This window comes from Elgaria multicarinata, chromosome 6, assembly GCF_023053635.1.
Source record: "Elgaria multicarinata webbii isolate HBS135686 ecotype San Diego chromosome 6, rElgMul1.1.pri, whole genome shotgun sequence".
Lineage (NCBI taxonomy): Eukaryota > Metazoa > Chordata > Lepidosauria > Squamata > Anguidae > Elgaria > Elgaria multicarinata.
In genome coordinates this window covers 3239468-3254203 of record NC_086176.1, presented here as the reverse complement: position 1 = coordinate 3254203, position 14736 = coordinate 3239468, and the positions used below count along the sequence as shown (strand labels likewise).

Below are 14736 nucleotides of genomic sequence, written 5' to 3'. Positions count from 1 at the left end.
GCTGCTCATAAACCACCTAAAAACAGTCTGCTCAGTGGAGAAATGTCATAGGCCAAGAGGGATCAAAGGTGAAGCAGTTAACAGAGATTTTTCAAACTGAAAAAACAACTTCCAGATCTGTTGCAAGCTGAGAGGATGGCATCGGAGTCATAACAAAACAATGGGACCCCTATGGACACAATTGCAGTCTTAAAAACAGAATTTGCAGCACAACAGGATTCCTTAAAAACTATGTTCACAGGCACTTGGAAGGACTTAATAGCACAATTGGAGCAGAAGGTGGATAACATGAGGAAAAAACTTGATGCAGTAGCAGAAGCTTCCTCAGCAGCAATGGATAAGAGCATTAAATCTTGAAACGGATACAGACAGATAATTTCCTTTTAAAATGAATTAGAAAATAGGTCTCTGAGAGGAAATCTGCATGTATGAAATATTAAAGAGGGGCAGAGCTGGAAAATCTGGCCGGGTTTAAATCTAAAATTTCCTCCTTCAAAGACAATTTCAAACATACAGAGTATCTGTGGGCAGAACATGGGAGACAGCTCCCCCTAGAGCAGTGGTTCTCAACCTTCCTAATGCCGCGACCCTTTAATACAGTTCCTCATGTTGTGGTGACCCCCAACCATAAAATTATTTTCGTTCTTCTCTACATGATCCATTGTCATGGGATGGTTTGCTAATGAAAATAATACATAACAATAGCTTTAATAATACAAAAGATGATACATGACATAGTTCAGTCAATACAGTTTCCTAAGACCATCGGAAATATGTGTTTTCCGATGGTGTTAGGCGACCCCTGTGAAAGGGTCATTCGACCCCCAAAGGGGTCCCGACCCACAGGTTGAGAACTGCTGCCCTAGAGACATTATAAACTTCACTCGTTGCACTAAGAAAGAGGAGATACAGAAAAAATCTCACTCCATTAAGGATCTCTTGCATTATTTATTTATTGCATTTATATATCCCGCCTTTTTTCCTCCAAGGAACCCAAGCGGCGAACATAATCCTCCTTTCCATTTTATCCTCACAAAAAACCTGTGAGGAAGGTTGGGCTGAGAGTCTGTGACTGGCCCAAAGTCACCCAGCAGGCTTCCATGGCTGAGCGGGGACTAGAACCCGAATCTCCCGACTCCAAGTCCAACACTTTAGCTACTGCACCTCAATGACCAGCTGGTAATGATTTTGCAAGACTTATCTGCTGAAACACTCCATAAACGTTGTGATTTTCGACCATTTATGAAATACCTGCAGGAAGCCAATATTTCTTATCATTGGGGGTAACCCTTTAATGAGAGGGACCATGACGTTGTCTGCTTCTATGAGGGAAAAAATGTTGGAATGACTGAAGACGCTGAATATTGGCCTCTTGCCAGGCAGGAGTATACAAGGATGGGGGAGTATGAAGAAGCCGCAGCTGCCAACGGGGAAACAAGTGGAAGAAACCAGGAAAGAAGGGAGAAAGAGAGGAGAACAGGACGAGACTGGAGTACTTCTGCTAGAACCAAGAAACATGTGCTCAAATGCTATGAAAAAATAGCTGAGAGATCCCAGAAGAACTGGACTTGAACTCTAACTTTAATCACACCGTTACTTCAGATTATAAAAAAGTATAAAACTCAAAGGATGTTTAAAATCGAATTCAGAGCAGCTAAGAGGAGGGACACTTGCAACAAAGGAGCTAAAGACTACTGACTACAAATATGTGTGTGTGGGAGGAAAACAGCAATCGGCACATTAATGATTTGCTTACTGTAGCTACGTTTAATCTGTGCACTGGTACACAGCTTGATGATTTGCTATAGAATCTTAGGGCCTTGGCATGTATTGTTTATTTATTTATTTATTTAGAATATTTATATACCGCTCCCCATTGAAAAATTTCGGAGCGGTGAACAATGTAAAATGAAAATAAAAACAGAATAAAAACAGTTAAAACAAAATTTAAAAGAAGCAATAACAGTAATCCAAGGCTGCATGTTAGAGAAAGGCTTCTTGGAATAAAGATGTTTTCAGGAGGCGCCGAAAAGAGTACAAGGTTGGCGCCTGCCTGACCTCCAGAGGCAGGGAATTCCACAGGAGGGGGGCCAGCACGCTGAAGGCTCTTCCCCTGGTGGATTCCAATCGGAGGATGGATCTAGGTGGAACCACCAGCAGCAGGCCCTCGGATGACCTCAGTGACCGGGCAGGTTGGTAAGGGAGAAGGCGCTCTCTCAGGTATCCTGGTCCTAAGTTGTTTAGGGCTTTGTACACAAGTACAAGAACCTTAAACCTGGCCCGGTAGCGAATAGGCAGCCAGTGCAGTTCTCTCAGCAGAGGAGTGACATGCTGGAAAGGGGCAGCTCCAGACAACAGCTGAGCTGCAGCATTCTGCACTAGCTCCAGCTTCCGGAGCAGCTTCAAGGGCAGCCTTACATAGAGCGCGTTGCAGTAATCCAATCTTGAGGTTACCAATGCCTGTACCACCGTGGTCAAGCTATCCCTGTCCAGGAGAGGCCGTAGTTGGCGAACCAACCGAAGATGGTAAAAGGCACTCCGAGCCGTGGCGGCTACTTGAGCCTCCAATGACAGAAATGGGTCTAAGAGTACCCCCAAACTACGAACCTGTTCTTTCAGAGGCAGTGGAACCCCATCCAGAACAGGCAATGAGCCTGTCTCCCGGACTCGGGAACCACTCCCCCACAGGGCTTCCGTCTTGCCAGGATTCAGTCTCAGTTTATTGGCCCTCATCCAGCCCATTACTGAGTCTAGGCACTGGTCCAGGACCTGCACAGCCTCACCTGATTCAGTTGTCACAGGGAGATAGAGCTGCGTGTCATCAGCGTATTGATGGCATTTAGCTCCAAATCCCCTAATGACCGCTCCCAACGGCTTCATATAGATGTTAAATAACATTGGGGACAAGATAGTGCCCTGCGGCACTCCATAGCTCAATTGCCAAGAGGCCGAGGACTGATCACCCAATGCTACTCTCTGAAAACGACCCCGTAGGTAGGACTGGAACCACTGTAAAACAGTGCCTCCAATGCCCATCCCACAGAGTCAATCCAGGAGGATACCATGGTCGATGGTATCAAAAGTCGCCGAGAGATCGAGCAGGATTAACAGGGTTGCATTCCCCTTGTCCCTCTCTCGATAAAGGTCATCCATCAGGGCAACCAAGGCTGATTCAGTCCCGTAACCAGATCGGAACCCAGACTGGAATGGATCTAGATAATCAGTATCCTCCAAGAGTGCCTGCAGTTGCTCCGCCACAACCCTCTCAAGTACCTTTCCTAAAAAAGGAGTGTTAGCAACTGGGCGGTAGTTGCCTAATACCATCGGGTCCAGGGTGGGCTTCTTCAGGAGTGGTCGCACTACTGCCTCCTTAAGGACAGCAGATGTACTCATCTTTGCAGCAGCTTCACTATCTCAGACAAGTAGGGTTGGGAGGGGCAGCAGGGGGTGGAGTTCTGGTTTCAATGGGAATAATGATTTTTTTTACTGTAGAGTCAGTAAAACACACCTGGAAAGGAGAGTTATATAGAAAGATGATAACTGTCAAAAAGGCAGAATGGTTAATCTTAAGACATTAACATTAAACGTGAGAGGGCTGGGGGATGTGAGCCAAAGAAAGAGAATAATGTAAGCCCCATGTGTGTGTGTTTGTTTTTGCAGGAAACACATAATGCTTCACAAGGGACCCCATTATTAGGAGACAAATGGTTTGGTACTCAGTTACTCGCCCCAGGAACTGCTAAATCAAGGAGGTTCACTGTCATTTTGTAGTAACAAAAATATTAAAAGATAATATTTTAATTATGAATTGTATATGCTAGAACAAGTTTTAGAGAACCTATGGGATATTAGAGTCTTTGCTCGAGACTGAGGTAAGTAAACCCTTCCCACTCTTGAATCAAGAACTCTGCCGATAAATAGGATGGTTGGGATGGTAGAAGGGATAATTTCTCCTAGTTCAGATAAAGTCTGAGCCGCTGGACTGTGTTATAAATATTGTCTTGAAGGATATGTTGGGATCATAGAATAGTAGAGTTGGAAGGGGCCTATAAGGCCATCGAGTCCAACCCCCAGCTCAATGCAGGAATCCAACCTAAAGCATACCTGACAGATGGTTGTCCAGCTGCCTCTTGAATGCCTCTAGTGTGAGAGAGCCCACAACCTCTCTAGGTAACTGGTTCCATTGTCATACCGCTCTAAAAGTCAGGAAGTTTTTCCTGATGTCCAGCCAGAATCTGGCTTCCTGTAACTTGAGCCCATTATTCCATGTCCTGCACTCTGGGATGATCGAGAAGAGATCCTGGCCCTTCTCTGTGGTGACAACTTTTAAGTATTTTAAGTATTTAAGTGCTATCATGTCTCTTCTCAATCTTCTCTTCTCCAGGCTAAACATGCCCAGTTGTTTCAGTCTCTCTTCATAGGGCTTTATTTCCAATCCCCTGATCATCCTGGTTGCCCTCCTCTGAACATGCTCCAACTTGTCTGCATCTTTCTTGAAGAGTGGTGCCCAGAACTGGATGCAATACTCAAGATGAGGCCTAACCAGAGCTGAATAGAGAGGAACCAGTACCTCACGCGATTTGGAAGCCATACTTCTATTATTATATTCAGCTTGTGATCTACAACAATTCCAAGATCTTTCTCCTTTGTAGTATTGCTGAGCCAAGTATCCCCAAACTTGTAACTGTGCATTTGGTTTCTATCTCTTAGAGGTAGAACTTGGCATTTATCCCTATTAAATTTCATTCTGCGGTTTTCAGCCCAGCACTCCAGCCTATCAAGATCACTTTGAAGTTTGTTTCTGTCTTCCAGGATATTAGCTATCCCACCCAATTTTGTGTCATTTGCAAATTTGATAAGAGTTCCCTGCACCACCTCGTCCAAATCATTAATAAAAATGTTGAAGAGCACTGGGCCCAGGACTGAGCCCTGCGGTACCCCACTCGTTACCGCCCCCCAGTTTGAGAAGGTACTGTTAAGCACTTTTTGAGTCTGATTCTGTGGCCAACTGTGAATCCACCTAATAGTTGTTCCATCTAGCCCACTTTTAGCTAGTTTGTTAATCAGAATATCATGGGGCACTTTGTCAAAAGCTTTGCTGAAGTCAGGATATATTATGTCCACAACATTCCCACAGTCCACAAGGGAGGTTACCCGATCAAAAAATGAGATCAAATTAGTCTGGCAGGATTTGTTGTTGAGACATCCAAGTTGGCTTTTAGTAATCACTGCATTGTTTTCAAGGTGCTTACAGACTGACTTCTTTATAATGTGGCCAAATTTTTTCCCAGGGATGGATGTCAGACTGACTGGTCTGTAGTTCCCAGGTTCCTCCTTTTTGCCCTTTTTGAAGATAGGGACAACGTTAGCCCTCCTCCAGTCGTCCGGCACCTCACCTGTCTTTCATGATTTCGCAAAGATAATAGTGGTTCTGAAAGGGTGGGTATTGAAGTCTATTCTGTAACCTTTCTGAACAATAGATAGAACCCAGTTGTTTGTTGTTATGGACTTCTACACCGGGAGAAACAGAGTAAGACAATTTTCATAGGGAGGATGCTGGGCAACATGGTGGATAGGAGAGTAAAAAATGCTGCTTGGCGGAATTGTCCTTGGAACTCTTCAATTGTCTCTAGCGAAAGGAAGAATATGGTCTCTTCGAACCCAATGAGGATGATTGCTTGCCAGGGCAGTCTATATTCTGTCTTGGTGGGTAGAATGACTCACGGGGCCAGTGCCAATATCGAAAGTACTGATTTTGCTGTTGTTGATACTGGCTCATCCAATTTTCCTGGCTTTATTCCTTGCTGTACTCCATTGTGTCGTCGGGTACTGGTGTTAAAAAGGCCTTCACCATTGAAAAGCAGGTCCTTAATATGGGACCTTGCTTCTGTGAGTCTTGTGGACCATTCCCAGACTGTCATCTCAGGGCTATGAAACTGACCATAGCTTCTTGGAATTGGAGATTTTCAGATTCCTACCTTTTTTTGATAACTTTTTAGCTAGGGACAAGGCTAGCACCCGAACTGGAGTGTGTGTGTGCGTGGGGTGTGTGTGATCGTCTGTAGAAGCCTGTGGGGACCTTGCAGTTACACTCTGATGGGTGATTGGCGATTTCTGAGCCATTGAGGGTCTCGTTGTGGGTACTGCCTCCAGAGCCCTATTCCATAGCTCTGTGCGAAGTCTGTCTGCCCTATTATGGCAGGCTTGTTTTGAAAAGGACTGACAGGAAGACCACATCTCTACTACATGGCCCTCTCCCAAATACAACAAACAAAGTCTATGTCTATTATTAGACAGTATTTTACTGCCACACTTCACACATTTATGAAAATGTGCTTGGAGGCCATGCGCCTCAAAGGCAATCCCCCGATACAGACGAGATCATGGCAATAAAAAAAACCTGAAATAATGTCAAAGGAATGAAATATTTAAGAATAGTGAGAGAGAATAAAAAATTAAGAAGAGAAGGTGAGGAGAAATAACCCTATCAATGCGGTCTCAAACAAGACAATGTTCCCTACGAGGCTTGTACTATGGCAGTCAAAGAATTGAGGGATTGAATGGGAACCATAAGGAGCATGTGCGTAGGAATGGTGAGGGAGGGATTCCCGCTGAAAATAGTTTCCGTTCACTATAGAATGTTCCTGAAGTGAGGCTCAGCGCAGGCACGAGGCCCATATGTGTGATGCACAGAGACCACAAAGCAGCAGCGGTAAATATTGGTCAAATTAGTTTAACAGACCATGTTCCTATCAAAGCAATTTTAGGACCCCTGTGTTCTACACCAACCAAGCCTATATGGACATTTAATTCAAATCTAATAGAGATAGGTTACTATGGAGCTAAGACAATGAGATTTGCAAACAATTTTCAGAATTTTATTCAGATTTATATAAGTCATCAGAAGAGGCTATGAAAACATATTTAAATTCAACAAAATTGCCAGCTTTGATGATGCAAGACTGTTAAGTGCTGAAATGACATTGGAGGAACTCCAAGCAGTAATTAAAAACCTCAAATTGGGCAAATCACCCAGGGTGGGCAAATCATCCAGAAATTCATTGCATTTGTAAATATAGCAGAACATGGAAGAATGCCCCTGTTGGCATATACAGGGCTATGGAGAGCATAGATCTAAGCAAATAAGGCTCCCTTTCCAACAAGTATGAAAGAAAATTTGGTCCGTAAACAGGAGATGTAGAGATTAAGAATTTGTGAAATAAGGTGTATTAAGCAAGTTAATTATTAATCAAAACCAGACAGAAAAGGGAATTCTAATTGAATGTAAATGAATGACGTATCATTTGACTTATGTAATCTGAACTAAAGAGAAATAAAATTGTTGAATTTAAAATACAAATAAAAAAGAAAGATAAAAATAAGTGCTAGCACTGCATCCCTGTGCACTCTGGTTCCACTATACCATGTGCCACCAGCCTCCTGAGGTTATAGATGTAAATATATGTCACCCAGTCTCTTCTCCATGAAAACTGAGTTGCCAAATATATACATAGTTATTCCATATGTTTTTCTCTATTCTACACCCTCCTGCTTTGGAAATATTGTTCTATTTCCAACTGCCCAATGATTTTATCCTCACAGCTTGAGATGATGCCACATTTGTGCCACAGAAAATTTCAGGCATACAATTTTCCTTAATGCTCCCCGACTACCTTGAGTGGTGAAGTTAAAGAGCGCAGGTTTCTCTCGTCCACTTGGTAGTTTGATGTTTGGGTCCCGTAATTCATCAAAGAAAGAGTGTGCACATGCTTCTAGAGGAGTCAGGCGTGCAGTGGGGGTATATTCCAGCAGACGGCTACATAGCGCTATTGCTTCTGGTGGAGTGCGGGGCCGGAAAACCTATGGCAGAACAAGAGGAACAGTCTGTCAACCTTCAATACTTTTCTTTACTCTTGTTGATGGGCAGTGTGTCTGAGCAAGTAAACCCCCTAGAGTAGGAATTATGCTCACTGTTTTTATTAACAACATTTGATATTTAAAGTGCTGAAGCTTAATCAACCTTCTAAGTCTGGAAAGGGTTAATTGCAAGGGGTTTGCTTTACTAGGGTAAAGTTATATGCCCTTCGGGGTGGGTGGGACATACAATACAGAGTTCACAAAACTTTAGAAAGAAAGGAAGTAATCCATTCAAAATATAACTGGTATGCAATCTGCCACGCATAGGTTGGGGGAAAAAGAAAAGCAAATGAACAGGATTTTCTGAAAGCAAAAGATGAAATAATTCCATCTTTTAAACAATTAGCTGATTTTATCTTGGACATGGATTTATGCTGTCAGACAAGATGACACTGATCAGTTAGCAGTTTGATGGATCCTTTAATTAGTTTGGGTATTTTTTGCACTTCTGGCATTTGGAAAGACAGTTGAAGGGTGTTGAGTCAGCTAGTTTCTCTCTCAGACGTTAGAGGCTATAATTTAAACAGCATATAGAAAACACTCCTTAAAAGCTGTGATTTGTACTCTCCACAAGCATTCTTTTGTCACCAGTTTTTCACTGCATCTAGATTTCCCTTCTTTCTCTCTCACACACACATTAAATCAGGTTCCTTAAACAGTTTCTCTCAGCTATGCTGTGTGTGCAATGCAGGTCATGGGAAGATGGTATGTGTTAAATCCTGAAACTAGACTGAGATGAATGCTGGTTAACTTAACTCACAAAACACTAAGGAATAGCATATACTACATACAGAATGAACTGCAAATATGCCCAGAGACCTTAAAATTCAGCAGAATCAAAACTGCTTCAAGAATTTCCTAATCACTAATAAAGGGGGTGGTTGTGCACTCTCATCAGGAGTGGGGGAATTTGTAGAGAACACTAACTTAGTGCATGATGAAAAATCCAAAAGATAAAGAATTAGAAGACTAAAATTAGGTTAAGGTAGACCAACAACCATATAAGCACAACTTTTCTGCTTCAAGTACTACTAAATTTAACCCAAGCTGCTGCTGAAGCGATAAAAGGCACCATGGTTAGTCTGAAAGAAATCCATCAGACTTCTAAAACAAACATGGAATTAGCTCCTTATCTGCTTACCTCACATGGGGGAAAAAGTGAGCGGCAGCAAATTCTTCCCTAAGGTGCAAAGAATGCAGTATTGCTCTGTCCAGCTCAGAAAAGCACGACCACATGGCTTTCAGGCTACAAAGCCACTGCACTTCCTCACTCAAACTTAAACAAATTTGACAAGGTAATATAAATGCAGTGGAGGGGGATTTGTAGAGGAGAACCAACAGGTAGGAGGAGGTGATTAACTCTCCCTACTCTTGCTTAATCTCTCTTGCAAATATACATACATACAGAACTGCCCACCCCCTCCTGTGTTTAGTTCCAGTCTTGGAGCCCAGCCGGAAGACAGAGGAAAGGCTTGGGGTGATGGGAGTGGAGGGCAAGGGAAGAGGTAAGCAACCCCTTTCCCCCTGCTAATATGGCGGAAATTTCTCCCTACCACTACTCCAGGAAACACAAGGTTTCGAACCCTGTCTACGTTCCAGCACTTCTCCTTGCTTCATATCCTGAGCAAGAAGAGAGGATTGCAGCTACCTTTCCCTGTGCCTTCAGTCCATGACAAACAGCTGCTTTAGGGACAGTATGTTCATTTTCAGCTGGAATGAGTCTGTGGAACTAGCACTGCAACAATTCATGGCTAAGAGACACAGGCCATAGCTAGACCTAAGGTTTATCCCTGGATCGTCCAGGGGTCAAACCTGTTCATCTAGGTGACACACAGGGGATCCAGTGCTCAGGCAGGGGCGAACCCTGGATGATCCCAGGATAAACTTTAGGTCTAGCTGTGGCCACAGTTGTAATTGTGCCTAGCAATTACAGGGTTGGGTGGTAGGTTGGAAAAAAGGGGGTGTGAGTTGGGAGAACAGAATAGCTAAGAAATCAATGCCTTCAAACTCTGTTAAGACTGTTTATTAGACATGCATTTCACCTGGGTGATCTGCAAACTAATCAGGATTTTTATTCACTGCTTGTCATTTGATACTGCTGTTATTTTCTTGGTTCCTTCCGTTTTTTTGTTGCTTTACTGGCTTTGTGTTTTTATCATGGTTATTAGACACTTGAGGGTCCTATAAGACATGGCATAAATGGAGTATTACATTTTATTATTATTCTAGAATTCAAGTGATTAATACAGCCAGTCTAGGGGCAAAATCTTGTTCCCTCCTTTGAAGACAATTTAAAAAAAATATTTTAGTTGGCTTTTGAAAAAATGTTTACATTAGCTTTGTTACTTTGCTGTTACCTCTCTGCAGGGAGGTAAAAGTGTTTTCTCACCACAGCTCCTTGGCAAGCTGTGTGAGCCTGCTCTCACAGAAAGTCTGCTCTCAGTCTTATTGCTGCTTTTTGAAATCTCATGAAATCTCATGAAAACAGGAAGGATTGGGTATGAAGTTGAACCTAGAAGTCCATCAATGGATTTTTGGCAGCAGGTGCAACATGACTGGGCAATTAAATTTTATTTCAAGAAAATTTGGGTGATTATCTAGAACATAGCTACTGAATTTGATTGAATCTCCATGCCTGAATTTTAGGTTGCAATCCACTGACCACAGCAGTACAATTTAAAGCCAATAAGAATCCTCTAAAGTTAGTAGGTTATGGGTTGTATCTAATTGTGTCAATCCGTCAGCTGATCAGACACCATCCCCACCCCCAGCAGCCAATGGACCCCCAGAGCAGATTTAAGGAGGCAACAAGGGATGAAGGAGGAGAAAAGCAAGGGGAAGTCCTGTTGCATTCATGGTGATATTAAATGTGTGATATTAAATGTCATCCTATGGCAAGAGCTTGATTCAACCTTTGGCAGTAGTTTTCATAACCTCAACCTATAGCAGGCGTGTCCATCTTCCTTAATTTCTCTTAATTCCCCCTATCTGCCTTGCTCACCTCTTCATTTACAAAAACAGCAAAGAAAATAACTTCACTCCCCTCATCAAAAGAAAATGGAGGCACTGCTATTGATATAACCCATCTATGTTTGGGTGCAACCCATGTGTGGCTCATGACTGACTTGTTGTAAAATGAACTAAAGACATCATTTTTCATCGCACAGGTTTGGCATTTTGAGAACTTTTCATTCAGATTTGGGCAAAATTTTATTAAAAATCAACAGTTCCCACACATTTCAAGAACCTCAAATATTATCTCAGAGTTTATTAAATGAAACTACACCCCACCCACTATGAAATTTGGTGGAAGCACAATAGTGTGTTGAAATGCCATTTGTTTCCTTTAAATTAAAATTTCTCATGTTTTGTAATTTTCTTAATTAATATTTAAAATGAACTGCAACTGTGGAAACATTCATTTCCTTGATTTGTTTGGAAGATTACTCGTAGTACTTAGAATTCCCCTCTTTACCTTCATCTCTCCTATAAGTAAGCAGAAGCTATTCATGTAACGTCTTATAATAAACCATAGCTTATATTTAAGCAGTTACCATAATTGCAGGCTTTTCTAGGGCTTGGAATTAGTTTTTTTTAAATTAACAATGCCTGAAAAATCAAAATGCCACCCAGTCCCCCAGGCATTTAACAGAAAAATGGAAATATATATAATATTTAGCTGCCCCTTTAGTATGTATGGCTGTTGGTTACCAACTTTTCCACCCTCATTTTTGCCTCTCTGACTCCAACAAAAAACCTGATATAAAAAAATATATTATGTACATACCCGTACTCCTGAGGTGAAATGTCCTGTTCCTGACGAGTCCTAAAGATGATAATGCAGTGAAATAATCCAAACAGGGGGAGTCAATCCAAAAGAATAGTCCAGCAAGGAAAAATATATCCAATATTATAAGAAATCCATGGTGATGGGGAAATATTAAATGTTTAATACAATCAGAACTTTTAAACATCTCGAAAGCAGCAAGTCCAACTTCAAAAATCTGATTTTGCAAGGGTGAGGCATAATAGAGAAACATTTTAAATGCATGTTCCAATGCCAGTGACTTTACTCAAAAGTAACAAAAAGGTGAAATCAAAGAAGTAAAATTATATTGAACTTTCAATATTAAGATGCAGTTGCTCCTCCCTGTCTTGGATACAGATTTCCATAGACATAGGAAAGAACATGAAACATGCTCTAATGCACAGACTCATTTTTCCTCTATTTATTTGTCCCAAAATCACAAGTTCAAAAGTGTTTTGAAATCACACCTGCAATAGATATAAAATGTTGTTTCATTTCTAAGATGATCACTTTAAATTTCTATGACCCATGTGGTATTAGGCCGCCGCGGATTATTCTTCATTTTGGATTGACTTCCCCGCCAATGGCTTTTTAGTGTTTAGATTTTTTTGGCTGATATTGCATTAGGATGCTTCAGGAACTGGACATAGCACTTCAGGAATGCTGGTAAAATATTAACTTTTTTTTCTTTATTGTGGCTTTTTTCCTTATGCCCTCATACCCATTTAAAGGGGGATTTATCTTTTTTCTTTTATAAGAACACACTGACAATAAAAGAAACGCACTGCATTGTTTAACTGTTCTTACTCAAACCTGTTCTGCTGTATATTCACCCACCAAAAACTACAGAAAAGCATACAAAAAACAAACATTAAAAGCAAGGGTCTGTCACAGTTACAGGTCAATCCAGTTTGCCAACACTTAAGCACAATGGCCCACATCATAAGCTAGAGATGTTTTCAGTGCTGCATTGTGCTTAGGTACAAAAAGGCAGGTGATAAAGTTAGCTGTAAGCTGTGAACTGCCCTCACTATTATGTTTTGAGGAGAACAGTTACTATATTTAATATAGTTTTCAGTGAGGGAATTGCTTGGTAAATAATCCGCGGATTATTTTTTAGTCTGCGGACTAAAATTTAGCACTCGGTTTAAAAGCCCGGCCCGTCGCAGTGAAATCTATTACAATCTAAAGCAGTCTTGGCAAAGGAAAGGAAAAGCTAAAAGCACAAAAGGAAATGCAATTGGGCAGACTAACCTTTAGTATGCAGACTAAATACGGCCAGGTAAAATGCACAGGAAAGCCACAAGCAGAAAACTAAAACGAAACATGTAAACACTGACAGGAACTTTTATTTTTTTTAAAAAAATACCTCTTGTGTTCACAAATATATGTTATAATCATCACAGACAATAATATTTTCAGTTGACTTGCTCATTTTAGTTATAAAATGTTGATATACGATGACACACTGGAACACACGCATACACACACACGTACGTGGGACCTGTGACAAAATGTTGCTGTAATAGAGTGTTCCTGTACATGCTTCTAGATGACCAGGATCTCTTCCAGGATATTCCATCCCATTCCTTCCCCTCCAACAGTCAGACACCGTTCCATGTTTGAGTATGCTCAGTTCTCACTAGACTGTTTGGGGGGATTTCCTCCCTCCTAGGGTGTCCCCCCCCTCCATTTTTTTGTTCTTCTGCAAACCTTGGGATTTCTCCAAGCCTGCTGCTACGTCCACGTCCTTCTTGTTCATGGATATAGCAGTGGATGCTATATAAGCATCCACGTTCAAAGAATGAGCTCAATATTAGTATATTGGATCTAACAAGGGCTTTTTACGTGAACTACTGTAAAAATGATAGGCACTTGAAGCTACTGAAAACTACATTTCTGAAATAATACAAGTCTAATTAGAATTTGATTTGCAACTTCCTGCTATATCCATGATCTTTTTTGCACAGCATATAGCACCCCATTGTAACCTATTTCCTTGGAGAAAAAGTAATAATGAGCATTAGAACTTTAAGGCTTCACAATTTGGGATTTGAAGAGCAAATTTCTACAATGCAACCCTCCCCCTACCTATCAGTCAATAAACTATCCAGTTTCTTATGTATCAATTCCATGTTAAGTATACAATTGAAAGAGTTTATTTTAAAAAGCATGCTTCCACTACACTTTTTGGCTAAGATTCAAATTGTACATCATTGGAATGAAAAATAAAGACGAACAGATGTTGTTAGAACCATGTTTTTAATATTTATAACATAATTAATGCAATTCAAGTAATCAGAAATGAATTAGCTGAACTGAAGTATACACTGCTAAGGCAAAAAAAATGACAAGTTTTTGGAATGTAGTTAAAATTTTTGATTTCTCTCAAAAAGGGGAAACAACTCAAAGCATCTGTTAATGCAGGGGTGTTGAACTTCTTTCACCTGAGGACCAAATTCTATTTTGGAGAAGCTCTCAGAGGCTGCATTTTAGAATGCAGAAAAAACTGCACAAAATCCAGAAAACCACAAAAAAATTGAGGGTTTGGAGGAAAGGTGGCAGGGATCTCAGGACCAGATCTGAACACTGTGCCTGAGGTTCTGCACCCCTGCATTAAAGAAAAATTGATATCATTTTTGGCTTCCACATATTATTTGTAGAGGAGCTCTAGCGATCAGCACTAACAGCCAGAACACCTGGCAGGCTTGGGAAGAAGACGTCTCGGAGCCATTCCCCAACACCTCCCCTTTGCTGCTGCCAGTGCCTCCTTGGTGATGAGGGAGCCAGCTGTGAACCATCTCGCCTGGTGAGAAGAGTTTATCCCCCATGATCCCCTAAACTGTGACTTAAAATGGGCTGATGTGAGCGCTGGAGCATAGCAATACTAGCATTAGTTAGTTTTTTACTGTTAATTTTGACCTTGCTTGAATATTTGATTATATCGTTTTATTATTATATTGAATTTGACATTTTGACTTTGTTTTATTTTAGTTTATTGTGCTTTGTAA

The 14736-nt window shown here is 41.2% G+C and overlaps 1 protein-coding gene across 3 annotated transcripts in view; it reads right to left on the bottom strand.

Moving 5' to 3' along the window:
- GSK3B (glycogen synthase kinase 3 beta) overlaps positions 1 to 14736 on the bottom strand; it is a 293379-nt gene that overhangs the window by 51361 nt on the left and 227282 nt on the right. For 2 of the 3 annotated variants that reach the window (XM_063128873.1, XM_063128871.1), the window contains exons 9-10: positions 11705 to 11743; positions 7674 to 7860 (exon numbers count right to left, since the gene is read on the bottom strand). In XM_063128873.1, the coding sequence (XP_062984943.1) occupies positions 7674 to 7860; positions 11705 to 11743 (226 nt within the window). The remainder of the gene's footprint in view (positions 1 to 7673; positions 7861 to 11704; positions 11744 to 14736) is intronic. The other variant, XM_063128872.1, reaches the window with a different exon arrangement.